Below are 21,060 nucleotides of genomic sequence, written 5' to 3' on the forward strand. Positions count from 1 at the left end.
TGGCGCTAATTATGAAAATGTGATCAAGATGGAAACAATTTGAGCCAAAGTCATTAGCGTGTTACTCTTCCACCCACCGGTCTTTGGGGTTTATCGCTGCGGCGGGGGGCGGGAGGAGGATCCTGCGGGATTGGCGTGGGGCTTTTTGCAGAGCGCTAATGAAAATGCCCTGCGAATCCCGAGCCGGAAAACGTCAGATGCGCATCCACGGGGCGATGCACCAGGCTCGGGACAGAGCCCGGGTTTGCTCTTAGGAGATCGCTGTAATTACTGTCAGTAATTGCGCTTTATCTTCTCTTCAGGCGGTGCCGGTGAAAGCACCTTTCAGGAGACTCGTGGCACGCCAGGAGTTATTTTTCTGTTGCCACAGTTGTCTCGTAGCCCGTCAGAGGTTACGCGTACCCAGGAGACGATTTACGGAGCATCCCCGAGAGGAAGGTTTTCCACAGAGGTTCTTCTTTTGGGAGAGACCGGCGGATTTGGCCCGCAAGCAACACCCCTCACCCCATACACTCCAAAACTGGGGTCCTGCACGTTTAAGATTTTCATTTCTTTACTTGCATACACTGCTTATTTAGCTTCCAATGGATACACCGGGACCACACGGCAGTGGCATTGTAGGAGAACAGCAATAAAGAATTAATTGTACAAACATTTATCATCCCCAGATCAAACTCTCCTTGTGAGGCTGGGGCTTAACTTGCGGAGAAGAAAAGGGGGAGGAAGGGTGGTAATGGCGGAGAGGGTGCTTGGGGGTTTTTTTGTGTGTTTCCTTTTATTCCAGACGACTGTATAATGAAAATCCTTTTAGCCTTGAAGAACTACTAAATATTAAGCACAGCTTAAAACAGGGAGTAGCTTTCGAGACGGTTTCGTCCTCCTACCATTCCTTTTAGGAAAAGGTCGTACCCCTTCCCTTATTTTCCTGCTAGTAAAAGCTTCCCTTTTAAAAGAAGTCTTTAACGTGTAAGAAAATCCCCCTGCTCTACATAGGAAGGTATTTAAAAAAATTTATAGACCTCTTCATGTTCGCCAGTTCCGGGAAAATAAAAAATTACATTGATCAAGGTCAAACGCTCGAATTGTGACGTGACTCACTTCAAAGGTGCATTTGTGTGCCCTTCGAGCACATTAATACTAATTATCTCTCAAACACTTCCCCAAAACTCCTACTGCCTGTTTCAGATGCAAATCTAATTAACGAGCTGCCTTTGAGGAGCACGCAGGGACAGCGTAATTCACGGAGCTGTTGAACCTTTTGCCTTCTTTTATATTTATTTATAGGTAGCTCCATCCTCTTTGGAAAGCGTAGGCAGTGGTGTGAAGCGACAGGGTAGCGAGGGCAGCTCCGCGCCAGCTAATGAGACTTTCCAGGAGTCAAGGAAAAGGATTAGCCACGACTTCTTGCGAATGCGCTCGGGGATGTACATCAGAACACTCGCCTTCCTTTGCCTAAGTTAATTTGGGAATGATTAAATCGTGAAAGCTCTATCTAAACAACGCCTAACAGTCCCTAAGAGCGAGCTGAATGATTTGGGAATGGCTGTCTGTGCTGCTCACCGGGGGCAGAGCAGGGCACCCGCACCCGCACAGCGAATCCCGACTGCGAGCCCGGGGGGTTCTCTGCCCCCAGCGCCTCCCGGCGAGCCGGGACCCGCACCCCCTCCTCACTCCTCTGCCTTTAACACTCCCCAAAGCCTCCTCCCGAGGATGGAGCATCATCATCATCCCCGACCATCCCCATGCTCGGCTCGGCGGAGGCTCCGCGGGGCGGGCGGCCCCCGTGCGGGGGTGTGCGGTGTGAGAGAGAGAGGGAGAGACGGAGATGCTGTGTAATTTTATCCACGCTGCACTCTGGGAGTTCACACGAGACTGATACCTTTTGCCTCCTCTCTGCTCCGTATCAATTGGTCGTAGATCAGGCTATTGTTGCAGGAAGCTCCTTTTATTTCTATGCTCCGTCGATCAACTATTTTCCCCGCAGTCTCCTGCCGAAATTCAGCGGCACCCTCCTTCTCTCCCTCCCTCCCTCCCTCTCTCTCTCCCTCCTTGCCTCTCTGTCTCACGCATGCCGTCTGTCTATCTGGGAATCCAAGGAGAAGGCTGATCACGGCAGCTGCGTGTAACACAAACAGCTGGGACTCTTCGGTGCCCTTTGCCGATGTCTATTGATTTAAGTAAATCTGAGACAGATAAAAGGGCCCGGATCGAGGCTGATAAAGCCCCGCCGATGCTGCGCGGCTCGCAGCAGCGTGCGCTCGGCATCTCCGGAGCGCTGCTGGCAAGACGCCTTTAATGGGAGCCCTGGTGCCTCTCGCTGCGAGCCTCGCTCTCCCCGGCAGACCCGGCGCCGCGGCCACCATGCCACGATGGTTATAACCTGGATCCTGTTCCTGGCCCTGCTGCAGGAGCCGCGCTGCCCGGGCCGGGCCGCGGCCGTGCCCGAGAGCTCCGGAGCCGCGCCCCGGCCGCGCAGGGATGCGGGGGGACGCGGCGGCGTCTACGAGCACCTCGGGGGAGCGCCCCGCCGCAGGAAGCTCTACTGTGCCACCAGGTACCACCTGCAGATCCACCCCAGCGGCAGGATCAACGGCACCCTGGACAAGAACAGCGCCTTCAGTGAGTACCGCGCTCGCCTGGCCCGGCACCGCTGCCCCCTGGCTGGCTTTGGGGAATGGGGATCCCTCGCCCGCATCAGCGGCGCTGCCCCGGCCGCTGGACGGCACCGACGGGGCGGTGGCGAAGCTGCTCCTGCCCCGCACTGCCCGGGATTAATTGTACAAAATTACAATTGCCTCCTCGGCGGGCACCTGGGCATCTCCCATCTGTGTCCCCCTCCCCTCCTCTCCCTTTTCCTCGGCATCCCAGGGGCCGCCCCGGTGGCTCTTTCAGACGCGCGGCTCCCCTGTCCCGGGGCTGGCAGCACCCCCGGCCCTCGAACCGGGCGGGAATGCCCTGCAGGGTGCGGGGGCCCGACGGCCGGCCCAGGGCGGCGATGCCCGCGGTGCAGGAGGAGACCCCCGAAGCCCCAATTTCCCCGACGGGGACTGCGCCCCTGCCCTGCGCAGCCCTGCCGAGCTGTCACTGGGGCTCCCTGTCCCCTGCCCGGCATCTCCCGGGCCCATCCCGGAGCCCTCTGGAGCTGCCCGCGGGTCCCCGTCCCGTCCCAGCGTGGCTCCCGCGGGGGCTAAATCACATCTGTCCCCGTGACATGTGCCGGGCAGCGGCGGTAATTAGCATGAAAGCGGATCTGTCGGGAGCGAGGAGGTTTGTGCGAGGGCGGCAGGAGGGAGGAGAGCGGGGCTCAGCACCGGGGGAGCCCCTGCCGCCCCAGGATGCGCAAATCCCGCCCGGTGATGGCGCACAGAGATAGGGAGACCTCAGGGATGCGTCTGAAGTCGATAAAGGAAAACCACTATTTCCGAGAGAAGTCCCCCCTCGCTGTCACGGCCCGGAGGAGGCATCCTTCAGCAGTCAACCGGTGCCTGATTCAAACCAGCTGTGCCCAACCCAGCCCAGCTCTCCCAGAGCTCCCAGCAATCCAGCTCTGCACACGGGACTTGGAACCCAGCTCTGTCTTCAGGCTTTCCCAAAGGCAGCAGGGGTTTGGGTGCCAGCGTCGCCTCTCGCTCTCAAGCACTCATAGAAAGCACAGAGCCATCAGGATGTGGCTGGAGAGCTGAAAGCAGGGTCTGAGCAAGCCTGATGGAGAGCCATGCACATAAAACAGCATCCTCTGGGTCATCTGTGCCTCCATGGGTGTCCTGGCACCTTTGGCCGAACATTTGGGCAGGTGTTGCACCACTTCTGCTGTTGCAGGATCCTGTGTTGGATGGCCTGAAAATGTGCTCCCTTTTAATTTGTCTCAGACTGTCATACAGCCCTTGTCTGGAGGGCAGCGCTGCCTTCCTAAATCTCAAGTGCCTTTCATGATTATGTTCATGGCAGCCTTGCTCAGGCTCACCCTCTGGAGACCTCAGCAAGGGCTTTGTCCTGAAATGGGCAGCTTTGTGACTGGCTCCAATAAGTCAAGAGCTCTTGTGTTCCTAAGCATTAAAAGGGATGTAAAGTTTTTTATGCACATATAGGATTAAGTGAACCTCTAGTTCAGTGTCGGATCTTTTTCATTTTTGAAAGAGTTCAATCTCAATCAGACATCTTGGGGTTTCTTGTCCACCTTGTCTTGAATAATTCCCACATCATCCTTGCTTTGTGTTGTTTCAAATAATAATAATTTCTTTCAAATAATAATAATTTCATTCATGTGATTGCCCTGATTCTTGTGTGAGCAAGTGGTGGCTGTGAGATCACACTCCTCAAGTAAGCAGCCATGCAAATGCATCTCAAAAAATTACACCTGAGCAACAACTCATCTCTTAATTCTGTTTCAAGGTATTCTGGAGATAACTGCTGTGGATGTTGGAATCGTTGCCATCAAGGGCCTGTTCTCTGGCAGATACCTGGCCATGAACAAGAGGGGCAGACTTTATGCATCAGTAAGTTTTACTGAGGCCTGGCACGTGCCTGCCATTTCCTGTGGGGGGAACGGGTCTAGTGGGGAGCACTGATTTCTTATAAATCCACATTTCTGGAGAAGAGTAAAGCTACAAGAATTTTTTGCCTGGAATTCTTACAGGCAACCAGTGAGTGTATTCTTAAAAGTGGGGAAAAAGCTGTGTTCTTACCTTCTTACTGCCTGGACAGCCGCAGGTATGTGGAATGTCAGAATGGTCCATGTTTTATATGGATCTTGGATGCCTGCAGAGACACGCCAGGTAAAGAGAGTCCACAAGTAACTGAGCATTGGTGCTGCAGGAAAGCAGCCTCCTGATGGGAGTTTCCTTGCACAGAGCTTATGGCTGGGCAGTGGAAGAATTTGCACCACTAAAAGGCAGGGCTATGCAAGGAAAGCAAACAGGAGAAGGTGCTAGAAGATAAATGTGAAAATAAACACCTTATTTTACTCCTTTAACCTAATTTTTTTTCCTTAATCTGTGAGATAAAATCTGGGGTGTGCTGATATAAGTGGGAGCCTTGCCTCCTCAACCCAGACAGTATCTCCCCTGAGTGAATAAAATACTTCAGCTTAGACTTCTTCACACTCAGGGACATACCAGGGCATGTTTTGTCAGTGTGTGCCGCACACTTTATCTCCCTGCTTGAATTTCTTCCACTGTCTTTGATTACATCCCAGCAATCTTGTGATCTCTCTTTGGGTAGGACAGCCCAAACTGTGCAGTTTCCCCATGAATCCTGGGGCATGGAAGCAGGTTTGAACAGGGGAAATATGGCTGAGGTGAAATTTGCTCCCTCCTAGAAGTCATTAGATGTAATTCTGTTGATTTGGGCAGCAGGACACACCATTGAGGGATGTGATCTTTCCCCATGAGGACCCAGCCTAGGTGACACAATCAACTCTGTCCCTCCCCAGGTTGACACCTTTAGCCCCAGCTTTTCAGCAATGCTCTGGCACTGTTTACCTCCCAGTTTCTTTAATGTGCCTCATGTGATGCTCTCTGATTAAGGGGGCTGTGTGTAAAGATGAGTGTTCTTTGCTACTGTGGAGAACCACACCGCAAATGATTTTGGCAAAGGAAAATGCAGCTGAAGAGGAATGAGGGCATGGTAGCTCTGCTTGCCAAAGGCAGAATATTAAGCAGAAGTTAATATTCTGATTGAAATGGGTATATTTTTCAATGAACCTCCTCCATCAGTTCAGAGCCAGCATCTGCTGCAAAAAAATTATTTGGAAGGATGATTTTTTCAAGTTCTTTCTCATCTTTCTCTCTTTCTTCTTCAAAATAGGGTTTTTCCCTTCAGATTATTTACACTGAATTAAAATAAGACTAAACAAATTCTGAGCAAAAAGCTCCTCTCCTAAAGTGCAGAAAAGCCAGGAGCAGGACAGCTCTGAGACTCCTTTTTTCCTGGATTTCTCTTTCTGGTGGTAGGAGCATCAGGCCATCTCCTGATTGTTCATTCTCTGGTTTGTTCACCTGTCATGTGCCAAAGAACATCAGCCATGGGAGGTTTCTGTGTAACTTGAAAAGATAATTTGTCCCCTTCCAGCTCAAGTTTGAGAGATTTGATTCAGGCTTGTGTTTCAGGGAATGATGCTCCATTCCAGCTTTTTTTTCACAGGAGCAGGAAGGGATGAGGGCTCAGCTCAGGAGAAACTTCTTGTCTTTGCTTGCCTGACTTCACTGCTATCACTAGCCCAAGACCCTGTGCAAGGCCCCTGTTTAAAAAACCTGACTAATTCAGGGATAATTATCCAGGGAGCATTTTATGAAATGGAATTGGAATAACTCCATTACCCCTCACATCACCGATTTTCCCATGTCAACAAGATGGGTTTAACAGAGTCTGCAGAATTTATCCTGTGTGATAAACCCTCCCCAGGCAGAAGGGAGGCAGGCAGCAGGACAAACCCACCTACATCTGGTGGCTGTGTGGGCTCCAGCCCCACAACATCTGAGAACCCTGTCCTCGCAAGGGAGGGCGCTTCCGCTGCACAGCTGGGAATCCAGGACATGTGGAGTCCTTTAAAACCTTGTTCAACCCCCATCAGTGTTTCTGGGGAGTGAGCAGCACTAAAGACGAGCTGCTCATGGGGTCTAGGGCTTCTCAGGCTATCTGTGCCCTTTCCACGCCCTCCAGACAAGGAAAAATAAAACCCCACTGGGCTGGTTCCTTTCTGCCTCTGTGCTTCACGCATTTTAGATGCTGAAATCTCAGTCCCACAGGTGGAGCAAGGATGGGTTTGGAGTTAAGGAAGGATGGGCAGTGTGGGAGCTCCTTTGTGCAGGTTCTGCTCCCAGGGAGGGGGAAGGAGTTCCTCATGCCAGGCTTTTGCAGAGAGCTCTCTCAGTCAAGGAGCAGGTGAAAAGGGGCAATTTTGGGCAGATCATGTGAAATGTGAGCAAGTGGGATGGGTGCATATTGTGCCTTACAGTTTGTGATGAAGGAGCAGCCTGGCATTTTGGAGGAGCACACTGGTAGGCAGAGTGTGCTTTCAATTTCATAAATTTCAAGAAGGTCCATAAAGGTATGTTTTACTGCTCAAATATCCAGCCTGAACTGGATGGAACAGACTCCAAGTGTATCTAATGACTAATACACAAATTGAAGAGACACACTTTACATTACACTGTAGGATTTTAGCTTTTCAATAGATGGCAGAGGTTGATAGGCAGCAATTAAATAATCTGTCCAGTTTCACAGCTGCATTAAATTCATAAGCACATAAAAACTTACAGCTGAACAATCAGTAGAGCTATTCATCCCTATCCACATACCACCTTTTTGTTTTCAGTTTGGTTTGGGGCTGCTCCCGATGGTCTTTGGTGCACAGAGTGCTCACACTGCTGACAGAGATCACCTTGCTCAGGCTCAGTGCTTCCCTCCTGCCTTCTGGGGTTTTCTTACCAAGTGTGTTGCTGTCCTTGTCCTAAAACTGAGGAGAGTCTGGCTTAAGATTTTTTTGTCGCCACATTTCTCTTCACAGAGAAAAGCAAGGCACAATTCTTCCCAAGAATATTTCTGGGTGTCACATTCTCTGAGCCTTAGAGAAAGGAAAAACAATTCTTAATCTCATTTGCTCTGCCTGTGTTTGTGCCAAAGTAGAGTGCAACTTGGAGATTGTTTATCCAGAGTGATGGGGTTTTGTTTCCTTGGCCTGTCAGGGCCAAGTGTGTGTATGTGTGTCAGGATTGTTGGAGGGCAGTCACAAGATTCTGTGCAGTGGAGTGCTTGGCAGATTCAGTTTAGATGTAATGTAATACAGTATAGAATAATAATATAATATTATAATAATATATAATATAATATGATATGATATACGATATATGATATACAACATACGACATATAATATAATATAATATAATATAATATAATATAATATAATATAATATAATATAATATAATATAATATAATATAATATATCATAATGTACAACAATAGTATAATAAAGTAATTGATTAATAAATATATAATATATAATAATATATAACATAGTATATAGTTTATATAGTATATAGTATATAGAATATACTCTATTGAATATAGAATATATATACTTTTTAATATTAGATATTTATATATAATACAATATATAATGATATATGATAGAATATAATAATGATATAATAAAGTAATTATTTAGCCTTCCTATAAGATGGAGTCCTGCTCATCATTCTCCCCTTTTGTCGGGGGTGCAAACATCCCCTATATTTATATTTTCCCCCATGTTTCCTCCCCAGGAGAGCTACAACGCCGAGTGTGAGTTCGTGGAGCGCATCCACGAGCTGGGCTACAACACGTACGCCTCGCGGCTGTACCGGAGCGTGCCCGGCCGGGCGGGCAGCCGGCGCAGAGCCAGCGCAGAGAGACTCTGGTACCTCTCCATCAACGGCAAGGGGCGACCCCGCCGGGGCTTCAAGACCCGCAGGACACAGAAATCCTCTCTCTTTCTGCCCAGGGTGCTGGACAACAAAGACCACGAGATGGTCCGGCTGTTCCACGGCAGCGCCAAATTCCGGGAGAGTCTCCTGAGGGCGCCCAGCAGGAACCAGCGCAGGAGGAGAGGGCACTGATGGAGCTCCTGGTGGGGCTGGCGGGGACTGAGAGCCTTCGGAGAACTACCAAAGGACTCACAGCTGTGATTGTACCAGGGGCATGAACACTGACAGGTTTTATACACTCTGTGATAGAACCAAACCCCACATCCCTTGCTTGTAGCTGTTGTAGGTTTGTTACCTGTGGGGAAGGAGATGGGAGGTAAGCTGAGGCACAGTGAAAGGTAAATCAGCTGGGTGTAATAATTTTGCAATGACATTCATGTTTTCTTTTCTTAAAAAAAAAAAAAAATTCAATATTAATTTCAAAAGTATTTTCATTCTAACCTGCCATAGGCTATAATCTCGGTGTTGCCCTCCCAGACCATATGGATATTTAACACCAAATTCATGTCCAGAGAGAAGATACAGTGCTTTCATGGCTCTTCTGGCCTTGAGAGGCTACATTCTTATTTTTACATAATACAGGAGTTAGAAAACTGGTGGTTTGTTTCTTTTAATTTACATATATTTATTTTTATTTTATGACCACCCATTATCAATTATACTTCTTCCAAGACTGTCCAAGAAAAGTAGGACTGTCAGCTACTTCAAACACTTCAACAGACCTGCACATTACCAGATTACGTTTGGCCTTGTGCTCTTCATTTCCCTGAGTTAGGCCCTAATAGTTGAGAGCTGGAAAAAGGAAAGATTGCAATGAAATAAATGCTCCATCTGAATTTAACAAAAGATCTGTAAGTTAAATCTGACATTACAGAGAAACAGACGGATTTGAATCCCATTCCTGGTCATACTGAAAAAAGAGTTCTTGTGGGCTGCTTTTGAATAGACCCATTTAAATGTGCTCATTTAAAACTAGGTAGGGAAAAATCTTCCTTTCAGAAGGAGATGAAATCTGTGAGAGAGAGAAGTAAGATGAGTTCACAGAATGAGGTGACCAAGCCTGGGTTTAGCACTGCTTACACCTCCATAAAGGTAAAACCAGAAAGGTGTTTTTATACCAAATAATGTGTTCCATTCCTTCCACCCTCCTATCTTTTCTGTAAAATTCTAAGAAAAGGAGGAAAGTATGTTTCCATAAGAAAGTCAAAGTTCCTTGATCTCCGTTCTTTTTTATACTAAAATAATGTAAAAGGCCCTTTCAATGATGTACATTAAATAACGGTGCACACAGAATAGACCTAGGTTTAAAGAAGAGCAGGGAAAACCATGACCCATGGCTCCCAAATTTTCCAAAATAACAAAAAATAGTTTTTGCAAAATAACAAAAAGTAGTGATGGGATCTTCATGGAGTTAACCAGGCAGCCTCGTGTCAGGAGCCACTGTGCAAAGACGAAACAGAGAGACTGAAGAGGAAGCAGAAAAATTCAGGTTTTCTCTTTGTTCACTGTCCTGCCAACCACACAGGGCCCAAACTGCTGCAGGATGCAAGGTGCCTTCTGAAAGGGAAGAAAATTAAGTTTTGCCTCCTGGGCATCAGGGCTGTTTTGGGGACACTCTTGGTTCTCCCAGCTCCCTGTCCAATTCACTCCCTGTCCAGTTGCACTTCCCACTGGAGGTGGGAGATGACTGGGCAGGAAAGGGGGATGGAGGAGCCCTCCCAGCTCTCCAGCTCCAGGAGCAAAATGCAAGGGAAGGAAAGGGTCAGCAAGAAAAGATCACATACAGCTGAAGGCTGAGAGACACTGTTTCCCTCAGGTGTAATTTCTAAATAAATAACGAAAAATATTTATTTGATCACTCTCAGATTTACTTGACCTCAACTTGTAGCAAAAGCACAATCCATTCTCAGCTTTCTCTCCCCTAAAATTGCTGTTAATGTAAAGTTAATGACTACTGTCTGCTTCAGATGTTTTTGATAGACCTGATGGTCTGAAGAAAATGACCAAACTCATGTTTCCCGTGACACGAAGATGCATCTTCACCCCTGCTCCAAATCCATTTCCTATCAAACCTTTGCTCTTCGCTCCCAGCTTTTCTCAAGGGCAAGGGGTTTTTTGTGCCAGCTGTATCCCTTGCTTTGCAGCACCTCTGCTGTTACCATTTTTCCCCTTGTTCTTTTCTCCTGCCTCTCTTTTCCAGATGGCCCAGCTCCCTACCATAAAGGATCTGCAGTGTGTGATACAGGAATATCACTAATTACAAAACACCTTCCTACTCCTGCCTTTGTTTAGAGCTGTATTTCATGCTTGTGGGAATACTGTTTTAACAATTTTCCCATAGGAAATCACAACAAAGTTAAGCTTAACACATGAATTAAATTCTTATTTCGGTGTTAGTTTTTGTCCCAGCAAAGCCTAAAATGCTATCACTGTAAAAGAAAGGAGAAGAGAGACGAAAGAAAAAATAATTAACTCATTGGACACAATGTCATTCTAACTACTGTAGGTAAGTGATGATTTTCACATCAACCTAAAACAATTTCATCCACATTCTTAGGATTTTTCTTTGCTCAGTCTCATTGCAGCAATTCAAAGGAGATGGCTATGGGATTTGGCTTCTTTTTTTTTTTTTTTCTATCTTTTAAGAAACATTAATGTTCTTGTTGAAATGCTTTTCATTACAGACATTCATTGCTTAATATTCTTTTAGCAACCTTGAATTCCACAGTTCCCAGACACTGACAGCCTGAAATCCTATTCATGACAACGATCCCAGTAGTATTTTATATCCCATTTCATTCATTTTGACCAGAACCACAGTGGATACCTTAGAGGAGGAAGTATATTTGAGCTATTTTCTCCTTAGGATTAAAACATCAAGAAGTATCTCCTCTCTTAAAAGTTCCTTGAGTGAATCCACACCTTTCCATTGTACAGGATTTTTTTTCTTTTGTGTTTTTTGAGGAAGATGCAAATTTTACCCCTTTGGAGGCTCCAGAGTTTCTGCAAACTTCACAAACTTCAGAGCACAGAGCTATTGCTGTTCTCACCCTGGTGCCAGGAGAGGATGCTCACCACAATTTCATTTATCCCTTTCTGCTCTGGATGACCCTGCTTGGATCCTTGGACCCTCCAGGGCTCCCACCCACCAACCTGTCTGTGATTCAGTGATCAGCTGTCCTTAATTCAAACTGATTATTGGTTTGGAGTCCAGCTCCCTCTCCCAGCCCCTCTGATTTCTCTCCATTCACCAAGGCTGCTCAGTTTGGGATCAGCAGTTCTCCAGCCCTCTCCAACCATCTGCTGTACTAACTTTCTGTTCTCTCCCTTGAATTCACTTCCTCCCCATTCAGTAGAGCTGCCCAATTGGAAGGTATGAACAAGAATGGAGCAGCTGGTGTATGTACTTCCAAAAATTGTCTTTTCAGGTTGCTCTTCTGCACCATCTCTTTCCCACACTATACAAGGTTCCTCTTCTTCATCCCCTTCACCTCCTCCCCATGGCAAAAAATCTTTCCATTTGTGCTATTTCTAGCACTTGTAGAACCATTTCCTCAGAGTTTTGTACTTTTAAAAAACATTTTTCTGCAGAAATTGTAAAAATTATGAAATTTATTTATTTAATTTTACTTTTCCACTCACTGACACATTACTCAAACAGGGCTTGAAAGTCATTATCTTTTCATGAAGTAAAGGACAGTGAATTGAGAGATTTTGGCAAAATTTTCATTTACTTGCTTCCAGACAGAAGACACACACCCTGGTGTGTGACTTCTTGATTTATATCTGGAGCAGATTTTTAGTTCTAAAAAAATTTTTAGCCCATCATAGCTCTGTTCACCAACCTCATGTAAAATATCCTGGCCTTTGGTGTTTATGTTGGGACTTTTGTGGCTGTCTCTTGGTAAAAAGCAAGAGCTGTGCTTGAAACATGAACAGCTCCCCCATGCCAAAGAACTAAGCCAAAAGGCAGGAATTGTTACCCAATTTACTCACACCTTTTTTTCTCCACTTTCTAAGCATGGATTTCTCTTCTCTTTGACCATCAATAATTTGTCATCCTGAGATTATATTCTGGTAATTCTGTGATATTTCTGGCTCTTTGCTTCACCACTTTATAGAGGTCTGATATTGGCTTCTACAAGCCCTACTCCTGTTTCCTGTTTCCCTCAGCAACAGCAGCAGTGAAATCCATTTTTATTTGGAAACTGCTTCACAGTTATTCCCTCAACATTTCTCAAGGTAATTTTATTTAATTCCAATGAATGTACAAAATCTGTTTTTCTCAGTCACCACAAGCATGAAAATAATGCTAGAAGGGAAGTTTTGTTCATACTCTTTACTAACCAGCCCCAAAATCCTCTCTGTTCCGAGTCCTTTTGTGAGCTCTTGGATTTCCTGCTTTGCTTCCTGACATTTCCACTTTCTTCTCTGCTTTTCTTCCACAGATGTACAACCCTCTGGAAAACAAAAGGCAAAGAAATCCCTTTGGCCACACGTGTCCTCCCTTTGGATGCTTGCTCATGGGGCTGGTGGTGGAATGGGGCTGGTGTTAGTTCAGCTATTCAGTGGACAAGGCTTAAGTGTGTCCTGTAATTGTCTGAAGCAAGGATGTGGTTACACCCCCAGCTTTCAGAAGGTTTTCTCCCGTCCAGTGCGGCTCAGGATGAGAAAAATCTCTACGACAAAGCTGTTACAATAGTTGATGTTCACCATCATAACTTTGATTCGCAGCCTCATCTGTAAATATGAACTCAGAGGAGCAGAAAAGTAAATATATTAAAATTGCAGCAAGGCAGGGCAATATATGAGATATCCCAGAAAAATGCCTTTAAATAACATCTTTTGAGTTGCATTGAAAACCTTTCCCCGGAGCACCCTGCCACCAGTGGGCACTGACATCCAAAATCTCCTTCAGACCTAAACAATAACCCCAGAAAATAAAGCTGTTAACAACAACAATGAAAACTTTGAATCTTAGTGCTCATTTGTGCCTGATGCAAAGCACAAGATTCTTCATATTTGGATGCCCGTGTATCTCACAGAAACATGGAATTTTCCTCTGGAAAAAAATGTATAACATTAAAAATCAGGAATCCCTTTTCTGCCTCAAAAGCTGAGGAAGGGCACTAAAAGAGAGAAGTTTGCAATGTACCTCCCCAAAAATGAATACAGACAAATTAAGCCAAACCTTTCTAAGGTTAGTTGTAACAAAATCACCGATTGCCACATTGATACAGCAAAGGCATTTACACCTTTGGACTCAAAGCAAATGAGATTCCACATAACTTTGCATTCCTGGAATTGAAATGCTTCAATATTCATTTCAATATTAATAATTACCAGTGATATGCTGAAGGCCTTGTAAAGGGAGGCATTCAGTTAGGACAGCTGTTTATGCATTATTGATGTGCAGAATTGTTTTCTAAGGATAGAAAGGATATCAGCTTGTTACTCTGCCAAAAAAGATTTTGATAGGAACTGCTGAGATCTGTCTTATCAAAATAATCTGTGCACAGAGGGACCTCACTGACAGCTTTTCTTCTTCTCCTTCTTGGAATGCAAAATATTTTTCTCAGTAATAAATATAGCATCTTTCTACTGGCCACAAAAGAAATATCTTTTAACAGGAAAATACACCAGCAAAAGGCCTTTCCAGCCCAAATTATTCCATGGTTCTCTGTGGAGAGGTGAGGCAGAGGGGAAGGATGCCAACCTGCCATACCAGGAGACTGCAAAGGGCATCTACCCATGAGCCAGATCCTGGCAGATATTCCTGCATTTTCTGGAGCTGAACAAGAGGATGTGAAATGTCTTCAATCACCCCTCAGCTGCTTCTGCTCTCCTCTGTACAGATCTTCAGGGATTGAAGAATTCTTGGTTTTCCTCTGTTCCATTAATGGCATTTTAAAAAATTATCATGGATTCCTCGCTGCTGCCAGGGGGGGTTTTCCAAGCAGTGAACTCCTTGGTTTGTCCCCATGAAAATTTAGCTGCAAGACGAGCAATGTGAGGGAGGTCTCCCCCTCTGTGGTTGTTTCTCATGTTTTTCACTTTGTGGTAAGTGAGAAATGAATCTGTAGAAAATTTTCAAAGTTTGATAGAAGGCTTATTTAGTATGTATTTGTATAGAAACTTGAAGATAAGTTGAATTGTAACATCTGTATTGTCTCAGCCTTCACATAAGACTGAAAACAGAAGTTTTTAAAACACCTCTCAATCGCCCCATCTCTGGGTCAGGAAAGGATTTGACCCTGGTACATAGCCTGAGAAGGCACCTGGGATGGGAAATGGAAGTTCTCACCCTTTTCCATGATGTGGACACAACCATTAAACACAAACAGACCCAAGGGAGAAAACATTGCCAGCTGCAGATGTCCCTTTTTTATTGTGGCCCATTTTATTAAGATAACAGCAAAAAGAAGTGACCAGCTCCTAAAATACGAAAAATTTTGACCCCAAAATACTTCATGAATAAAAACAGACACAAAAATATCTAGGTGTAAAAATTTGACTTGAATTTGACTTATTTTTCTCCAATTTTAGGCCAAAATATTTTTTTATAAGCAAAAGGTGCCTTGCTCTTTTGGATGTGCTCAGCAAAGAGCACTGCCCATAAGGAAGATGTTGGAAAAGATTATTTCAGCAGCATGAATTAGCAAAGCAGAGAGAAAAAGAGAGTGAGAACATGCATGAAACCCTAGGGAAATTTTGGAAACTTGTTCTCCTGTGGGAACTAAGTGATACAACAAAACTGAGGAGCCTGGATAAGGTAGCAGCCCTTTAGTCCACATATCTGCCTCCTCTTCTATTAAAGATTCGCTCTCTTCCTCCTTGGATTTTCAGAGAGCAAGAAAAATGCATTGAACAGATTGGTCTTTATTTCTTTTTAAAGCTATCTTAAACAGTCCTTTGAAGTTTGCAAGTTCAAATGTCTCCTGTTTCCTTTCAGAAGGTTTGAAGGATTTGGGAAGGTGAACAAGCAGATCTATAATTACAGAGCAGTTGATGGGAACTGCCCTCCTTTGTGAGCATTCTGGGGCCACCTCCAAATTTAGATGCTTGAAGAGAACTGTCCCGTTTTAGTCCTGCAATTGTTCAGATGCCACCACTGCATAGCAGGAGGGAAGCCTTTCTAAAAATCCAGGGAAGATCCCCTTTTTGCCACAAAACAATCAGGGGTTTTGTTCAAGGGCTTCACTTTACGGTTAAAGAAAATATTTCTTTTTCTTCATGGCATCAATCCTGAATGCTGGGGTGTCTTTATTGCTGAAATATGTGGATTTGAAGAACACCGAGGAGAATTTAGAGACATCCTGCTGCTAATGCAAGTGTAAGGAACACAGGACAGTGAGGGTGGCTGCAGAGCTCCTGGAGGATCCAGCCCCCTCTGGGATGTGCAGTTCCACCAGCTTGGAAATATCTCTGGCATCGGCTGCTTGGTTTGCAAATTTTCGTCTTAAAAGAAAGAAAACTAGGTCTGATAGTGTCACAAGGTCTCACACTTTGAGATGAATGTCTGTTTCATTTAGAAATACCCTTTTTTTCTTTTAATATTTGGAAATAACCTTCTGTTAGAAGTACTTCATGTAGGTTTGATTGCTCTGTCCCATAAAGCATCATATGTGATAACCAGACAATAGTTTGTCTTAAATCAGTTCTTATCTCTAGAAATTACCCCTTGCATGAATTTTGGAGGGAGAAATGGGCTCATTCACCAAGTGTGACCAGAATTCAGTGCCTTTGGATGCTTCATTGAGAAAGAATTGACAGCAGGTCACGGCTCCACCTTCCCTTTGTGTTTCTATGAGGAAAAGCCACACAAATGTTACTTTAGGGAGCCAGAAGTGATCCAGTCTGAAAGAAGTCCCCTGAGACAGTGTCCCTAGAGGAGAGGTGACACTGGGCACAGCATAGCTGTGGTGTGACCCTGCGTGCCTGGTTTGCACTGCAGACACTGGAGGCTCACAGGCATGTGTTGCTCAGACCGTGAAACCAACTGAAAATTATTCTTAAATCCTTGGACAGTTTTTCATGGCAACATGGGTCTAAAACTACAGCAGCAGAAACTGAGTTTATTTGTGTCCCATAGCCTGTCTGCTCCAAGTATCTGTTACCCATTTTCAGTAGTGCACATGGAGAGAAAGCCCTCCGGGTCAGATTAACTCTTTCTTTCCCCAGAATGAAGAATGAAGCTGTATTTCAAGTGCTTTACTGGAATTGTGTTCAAAAGTAGCCATGAAAACTGAGATTATCTTTTGTCTTTGGTGGTAAAACAAAGCTCTTCAGAAGTGAGTCACAGATGTCTAACAAGCCCTTAGACAAGAGTTTGCTTTCTTGATAAATCTTGGAGACAATCTAGGTTATGTTCCATGTAAAGAACATGTTGGTTAAACAAAGGAATAATTATTCTTTATTTTAGAAACTAGTGAAGCATTTGGTAAAAAAGCTATGGGAAGACTGAAAGACACTTTGTGCCTCTTTTCCATGTAACATTGGTAAAACAGAATAGGAAAGGAGATGTGGACAGGTAAAAATAAAAAGAGAGAGAAGAAAAATACTCTTACACCTTGAGCTGCTCTTGAGGGGCTGTTTCCTCCATAGGGCTGATGGAGGAGAAAGAGGAAAAGAAGCAGGGACAGGTGGGGAAGAAAAAAGAGAATCTGTCCTGGAGAACCCTGCCAGGTGAAGCCCAGTGGGTTTTTATTTTGCACACACTTACAGAACTAAAGCATTTTATCTGAGACAAACAAAATGCATCTTCTCACACCAATGCCATCATCCCCTTGTCAGTGTGACCCTTCAATTTCACTGATTTATGAAACAAACTCGTAGTTTCTATTTGGCCAGAGGGCAGTAGCAAAACAGGGATGTGTTTAGTGGATGCAAACCCAAGTTTTCAGCTTTGGGTGCACCTGTGTGCTTGCACTTGGAGGCACCACAGGAAGGGAAGTTCACGTTATCCCAGGAAATGATGGGATGAGGCTCCTGGAGCCATCATGGGCAGGAGCCCCAGGGCAGTCCTGCAGGTGCTGGAGGGAGCAGGAGCTGGCACAGGCTCCACATGGGCTGGTGAGGAGCTAAAATAAACCAGAATAAACCAAATGGCAAGGCAAGAACAAAGGCTGCACACCATGACAGTGCAGTAAAACCAGGATTGCGTTTCAGGAATTGGCTCAGCTCTACAACCCCACTGCATTTTAGCTGCTCTTCAATCTTAGTGGTAGCACAAGGCAACATTTTCAAATAATTCTGCATTTCAGAGACGAGGTTTTCTTGCTCCTGAAAAGGTACAAACCTGACAACAGTTCCAGGATTACTGGGGCTATGTGAGATTTCTTTCTCCTTTTTGCTTCCAACTAAAGCAAAGGTAGGTCTCTCCCTTTCTGAGTGATTTTTGTGCAAATCTTTGCATAGCTTCAGTACACTTGTGAGAGGGGAAATGGTTTTGAGCCAAGTGAATTAATTGCAAATTGATTTAATGGGTTCAGCCACTGAATCTGAGTCACCAGGGTTTTGAATAACTGAGATACTTTTCAGTGTAAGCAATAAATGCCAGGGATAGAACTGTATTATAGGCAACAGAGACTATGACTGAGCTTTGGATAATCAAGATTCTACTTTGTATCATGTATACTTTGGCAGCAGCTGATTCCTGTAGGAATAAGAAAGAAAGAACATGTGCAAACTGCAGCATGACACTGCCACTGTGACCTCGTCAACAACTTCAAGGTCATCATTTAGAAAATCCTTCAGCTTTTTTTTGTCGCCCGGTTACACGTGGGTTGTTAAAGATTTATTACAATCATTGCTGGAGAACACCTGCTGAATGTCAAAAGATTCCTGGGAATCTTCAAGTGTTTTGCTAAGGCAAAACTGCACCTTTTACACAGCTTTTGAGAATTCAGCCTGATGGAATACAGCGCAGTCTCCACTGACTCAGGGTATTTTATGGTTCTGATTCTATGATTTGATCATGCCCTAAAGCAGAAACATAGCCACGAGTGGTATTCAAACATATTTGCCCTCCAGACAAACTTACCACTGTCTGAAATGGTCCATTTTTGTTTCCTGGGATTCCTGATGTATTTCATACTCTGAGTAAGGACCAGATCTTTGGCTGAAGTCAGCTGGCATTGCTGTAATGGCTTTGCTGAAGCTGAGCACTCAATCAGGTGCCTAAGCACTGTCTAAATGTATTTGGAAAAATTAAATTTCAGCTGTGAAATTTACCCTAACCAAACATGAAGAAAGAACTTTAAGTTTCTAAAGGTTTTTACTGAAAGTCACCATGTGTCTCCTTTGCAGAGACAAAGCAGTGTTCCTCCCCTACATCACCATTTTATTTTCAGCTCTGCAATTCTCTGTTTCTTTTCTTTTCTTTTTTTTTTTCTTTCCCTGAGCAATGAAACTCTGTCTGCTTTTCAAGACTCATACACAGCCCCTGAGTGAAGGCAAGGCTGTGATTCAAATCAAGGGTTCTGTTGACATTATAATCCTTAGGAGCACAGCTGGAGCATTTCATGAACGGTAGCAAAGAGCCTCCATTGATTTACTGCCTTGGTATTCCACCAGGAGTCCATGTTCTGTGTCATTGGCTGCAACTCACAAAAAATAACTCAGTGGACTTCTAATTAAGGCATTTAGCTCCTTGCCTATCTCGTAAGAAGGGAGCTGTGCTATATAAGTGAGATGCTGCTGCTGATTTTATGGATTCTCCCCTATTTTTATAGCAGGAGGGCTTCAGGCCCTAAGAAGGTCCTGTGGGCTATAAACAGGATAAACATTAAGTCTCTCCCTGACCCTTCCAGCAGTGTGGGATGGCAGGAATTTTCATGTGTCTCCCCCAAGCTCCTTTCCATCCCAGTTTCACAGAAACCTTCCCCAGCCCCATCGTTCCTTGTTGCAGCTCGTCCAGGGGTCCAAGCAGAAAAACACTCATCCCAGCAAAGCAGGGACCCCCAACTCTGCTTTCTGGGCATGGAATACACCCTTCCCTTGCTGCAGGGCCAGTGCCCAGGCACAGCATGCACGAGAGCAATTTGGGAGCCGTGCTCTTTCTCGTCTCGCCCCTCGCTCCCCGGCCGAGCTGCCAGCCCCCACTGACCTGAAGATGAGAGTTCCCCAGATTGTTTCCAGCTTGCCCCGCTGAATGAATAGCCCCAGCAGTATTTTTGGGGTGGTGACTCACCACAGAGTCATGAATGGCCCCTTAAGAGACCATCAAAAGCCCCCTGGTCAAAGGTTTTTGTTGTCCCAAGCTCCGGCGCAGTTCTCTCGGATCATTGTCCAAGCAGAGAGTTGATACTTAAAAGGCAGCAGAGGAGAGATGCAGCCCCTGATCTGACACCATTCCTGGTTATCCCAGCCTACAGCAACAGCCAGAACAGCCTTCCCAGGCACTGCAGGGGCTGCCAAAGTGCCAGCCAGGACCTCCACTCGCTCACCTGCCCGCTAATTCCAGTGGTATGGTATGATAACCATCATGGAAATGCCAGGGTTCAGGGATAAAGGTGTCCTGGCAGATCTGGTATCAAGTGTGATCAAGTGTGGCATGTTTTCTTTTTTCACCTTCAGGAATCACTTCATGAACCTCATTGATCCTCTCAAAAATAACATCAGGTTGCCAGGGATTGTTATCACAGTTCCTTGTACCTCCAAGTGTGATGAGATTCAACAGCTTGGGCAGGACCAGAGAAAAACTGGTGTTGATGCCTGGTCTGGATTCAAAAAAGGGCTTGGAATGGCTGCAAGTTCTGGAGTTGTGAGGGTTATATTTGGACAGAAAGACAGCTGTGAAAAGGAAAAATGGCATATGTCCACTTTTTTGTCTGAACATGTGGCAGGACACACAGCACTTTGATAGGTGTTGCCTGTTTACCTTCCTTCATCTCTGACATCTGAGTTCTTCAGGCACCTTCACGGGGCTTCAAGCCTTGGTAAGCATCTCTCACTGAGCCAGAGTGGCAGAGCTCTGCTAAAGCCACCAGGTCAAAACCTGCCCAGATGCCTGTTGGCACACCCAAGAGCTCAGCGACACAGATCCTACTGAGTAATTCTTTGCAGGGCCCAACAGTGTTTTATCTGACCCACAATTTTGGGACTGAATACTCCGGGAGGCAATAGGAAAATGTTCTGGAATCGCCCTCCCGTGACCAAGGCTGGGTTCCACCTCAGCAGCAATCCCTCCCTGGTGGTGATACCCCAGGCCACATCTTCTCAAAAGTGGGCCATTAGAGATAAGAACTAAACCAAAAAGCTGAAGACAAAACTTTTGAGGCTGGAAATCTCACAGGGTGAAGCAGCGCAGAGCAGATCTCTCCTGAACCACTTTCAGTGCTGCAGGGTGATGGAACAGGTTTGAACCCTGTGAGATGGGCAATCCTCCCGACAGAATCTCCCAGTTTGACTTCCCAGGGTGGCCCTGTATCCTGTGAGAAGCTGGAAAAGCTTCTGGCAACACCAGGCAGGACTGTAGGAACAAAATTCTGCGTGGTGGTGGACTTGCTGCAATGATTTTTATCCCAGTCAACTTGCTGTGAACAACCAGGTGGACAGAGAGGCTGGGTTGCTGCTCCATGGTTCAAGTGAAAAC

At 45.4% G+C, this 21,060-nt stretch overlaps 1 protein-coding gene across 2 annotated transcripts; it reads left to right on the forward strand.

The window, feature by feature from the left end:
- The first annotated feature begins 2,369 nt into the window (after positions 1–2,369).
- FGF3 (fibroblast growth factor 3) lies at positions 2,370–13,149 on the forward strand. Of its 2 annotated transcripts, XR_009114589.1 has the most exons (4): positions 2,370–2,619; positions 4,393–4,496; positions 8,265–8,781; positions 12,914–13,149. XR_009114589.1 is itself a non-coding variant. In XM_058026577.1 (3 exons), exons 1-3 carry the CDS (start codon positions 2,370–2,372, stop codon positions 8,595–8,597), a joined length of 687 nt encoding a protein of 228 aa, XP_057882560.1. In that variant the 3' UTR covers positions 8,598–9,058. The 2 variants fall into 2 exon arrangements, 1 of the variants encoding a protein (XP_057882560.1); XM_058026577.1 differs by lacking the exon at positions 12,914–13,149 and having other exon boundaries at positions 8,265–9,058.
- The last annotated feature ends 7,911 nt before the right edge of the window (positions 13,150–21,060 follow it).

This window comes from Melospiza georgiana, chromosome 6 (assembly GCF_028018845.1).
Source record: "Melospiza georgiana isolate bMelGeo1 chromosome 6, bMelGeo1.pri, whole genome shotgun sequence".
Classification (NCBI taxonomy): domain Eukaryota; kingdom Metazoa; phylum Chordata; class Aves; order Passeriformes; family Passerellidae; genus Melospiza; species Melospiza georgiana.

Coding starts and splice junctions, on each gene's coding strand:
- FGF3 (XM_058026577.1), top strand. CDS start 2,370: ATGGTTATAACCTGGATCCTGTTCCTGGCCCTGCTGCAGGAGCCGCGC. Junction 2,620..4,392: donor GGACAAGAACAGCGCCTTCA/GTGAGTACCGCG, acceptor TTCTGTTTCAAG/GTATTCTGGAGATAACTGCT. Junction 4,497..8,264: donor GGGGCAGACTTTATGCATCA/GTAAGTTTTACT, acceptor TTTCCTCCCCAG/GAGAGCTACAACGCCGAGTG.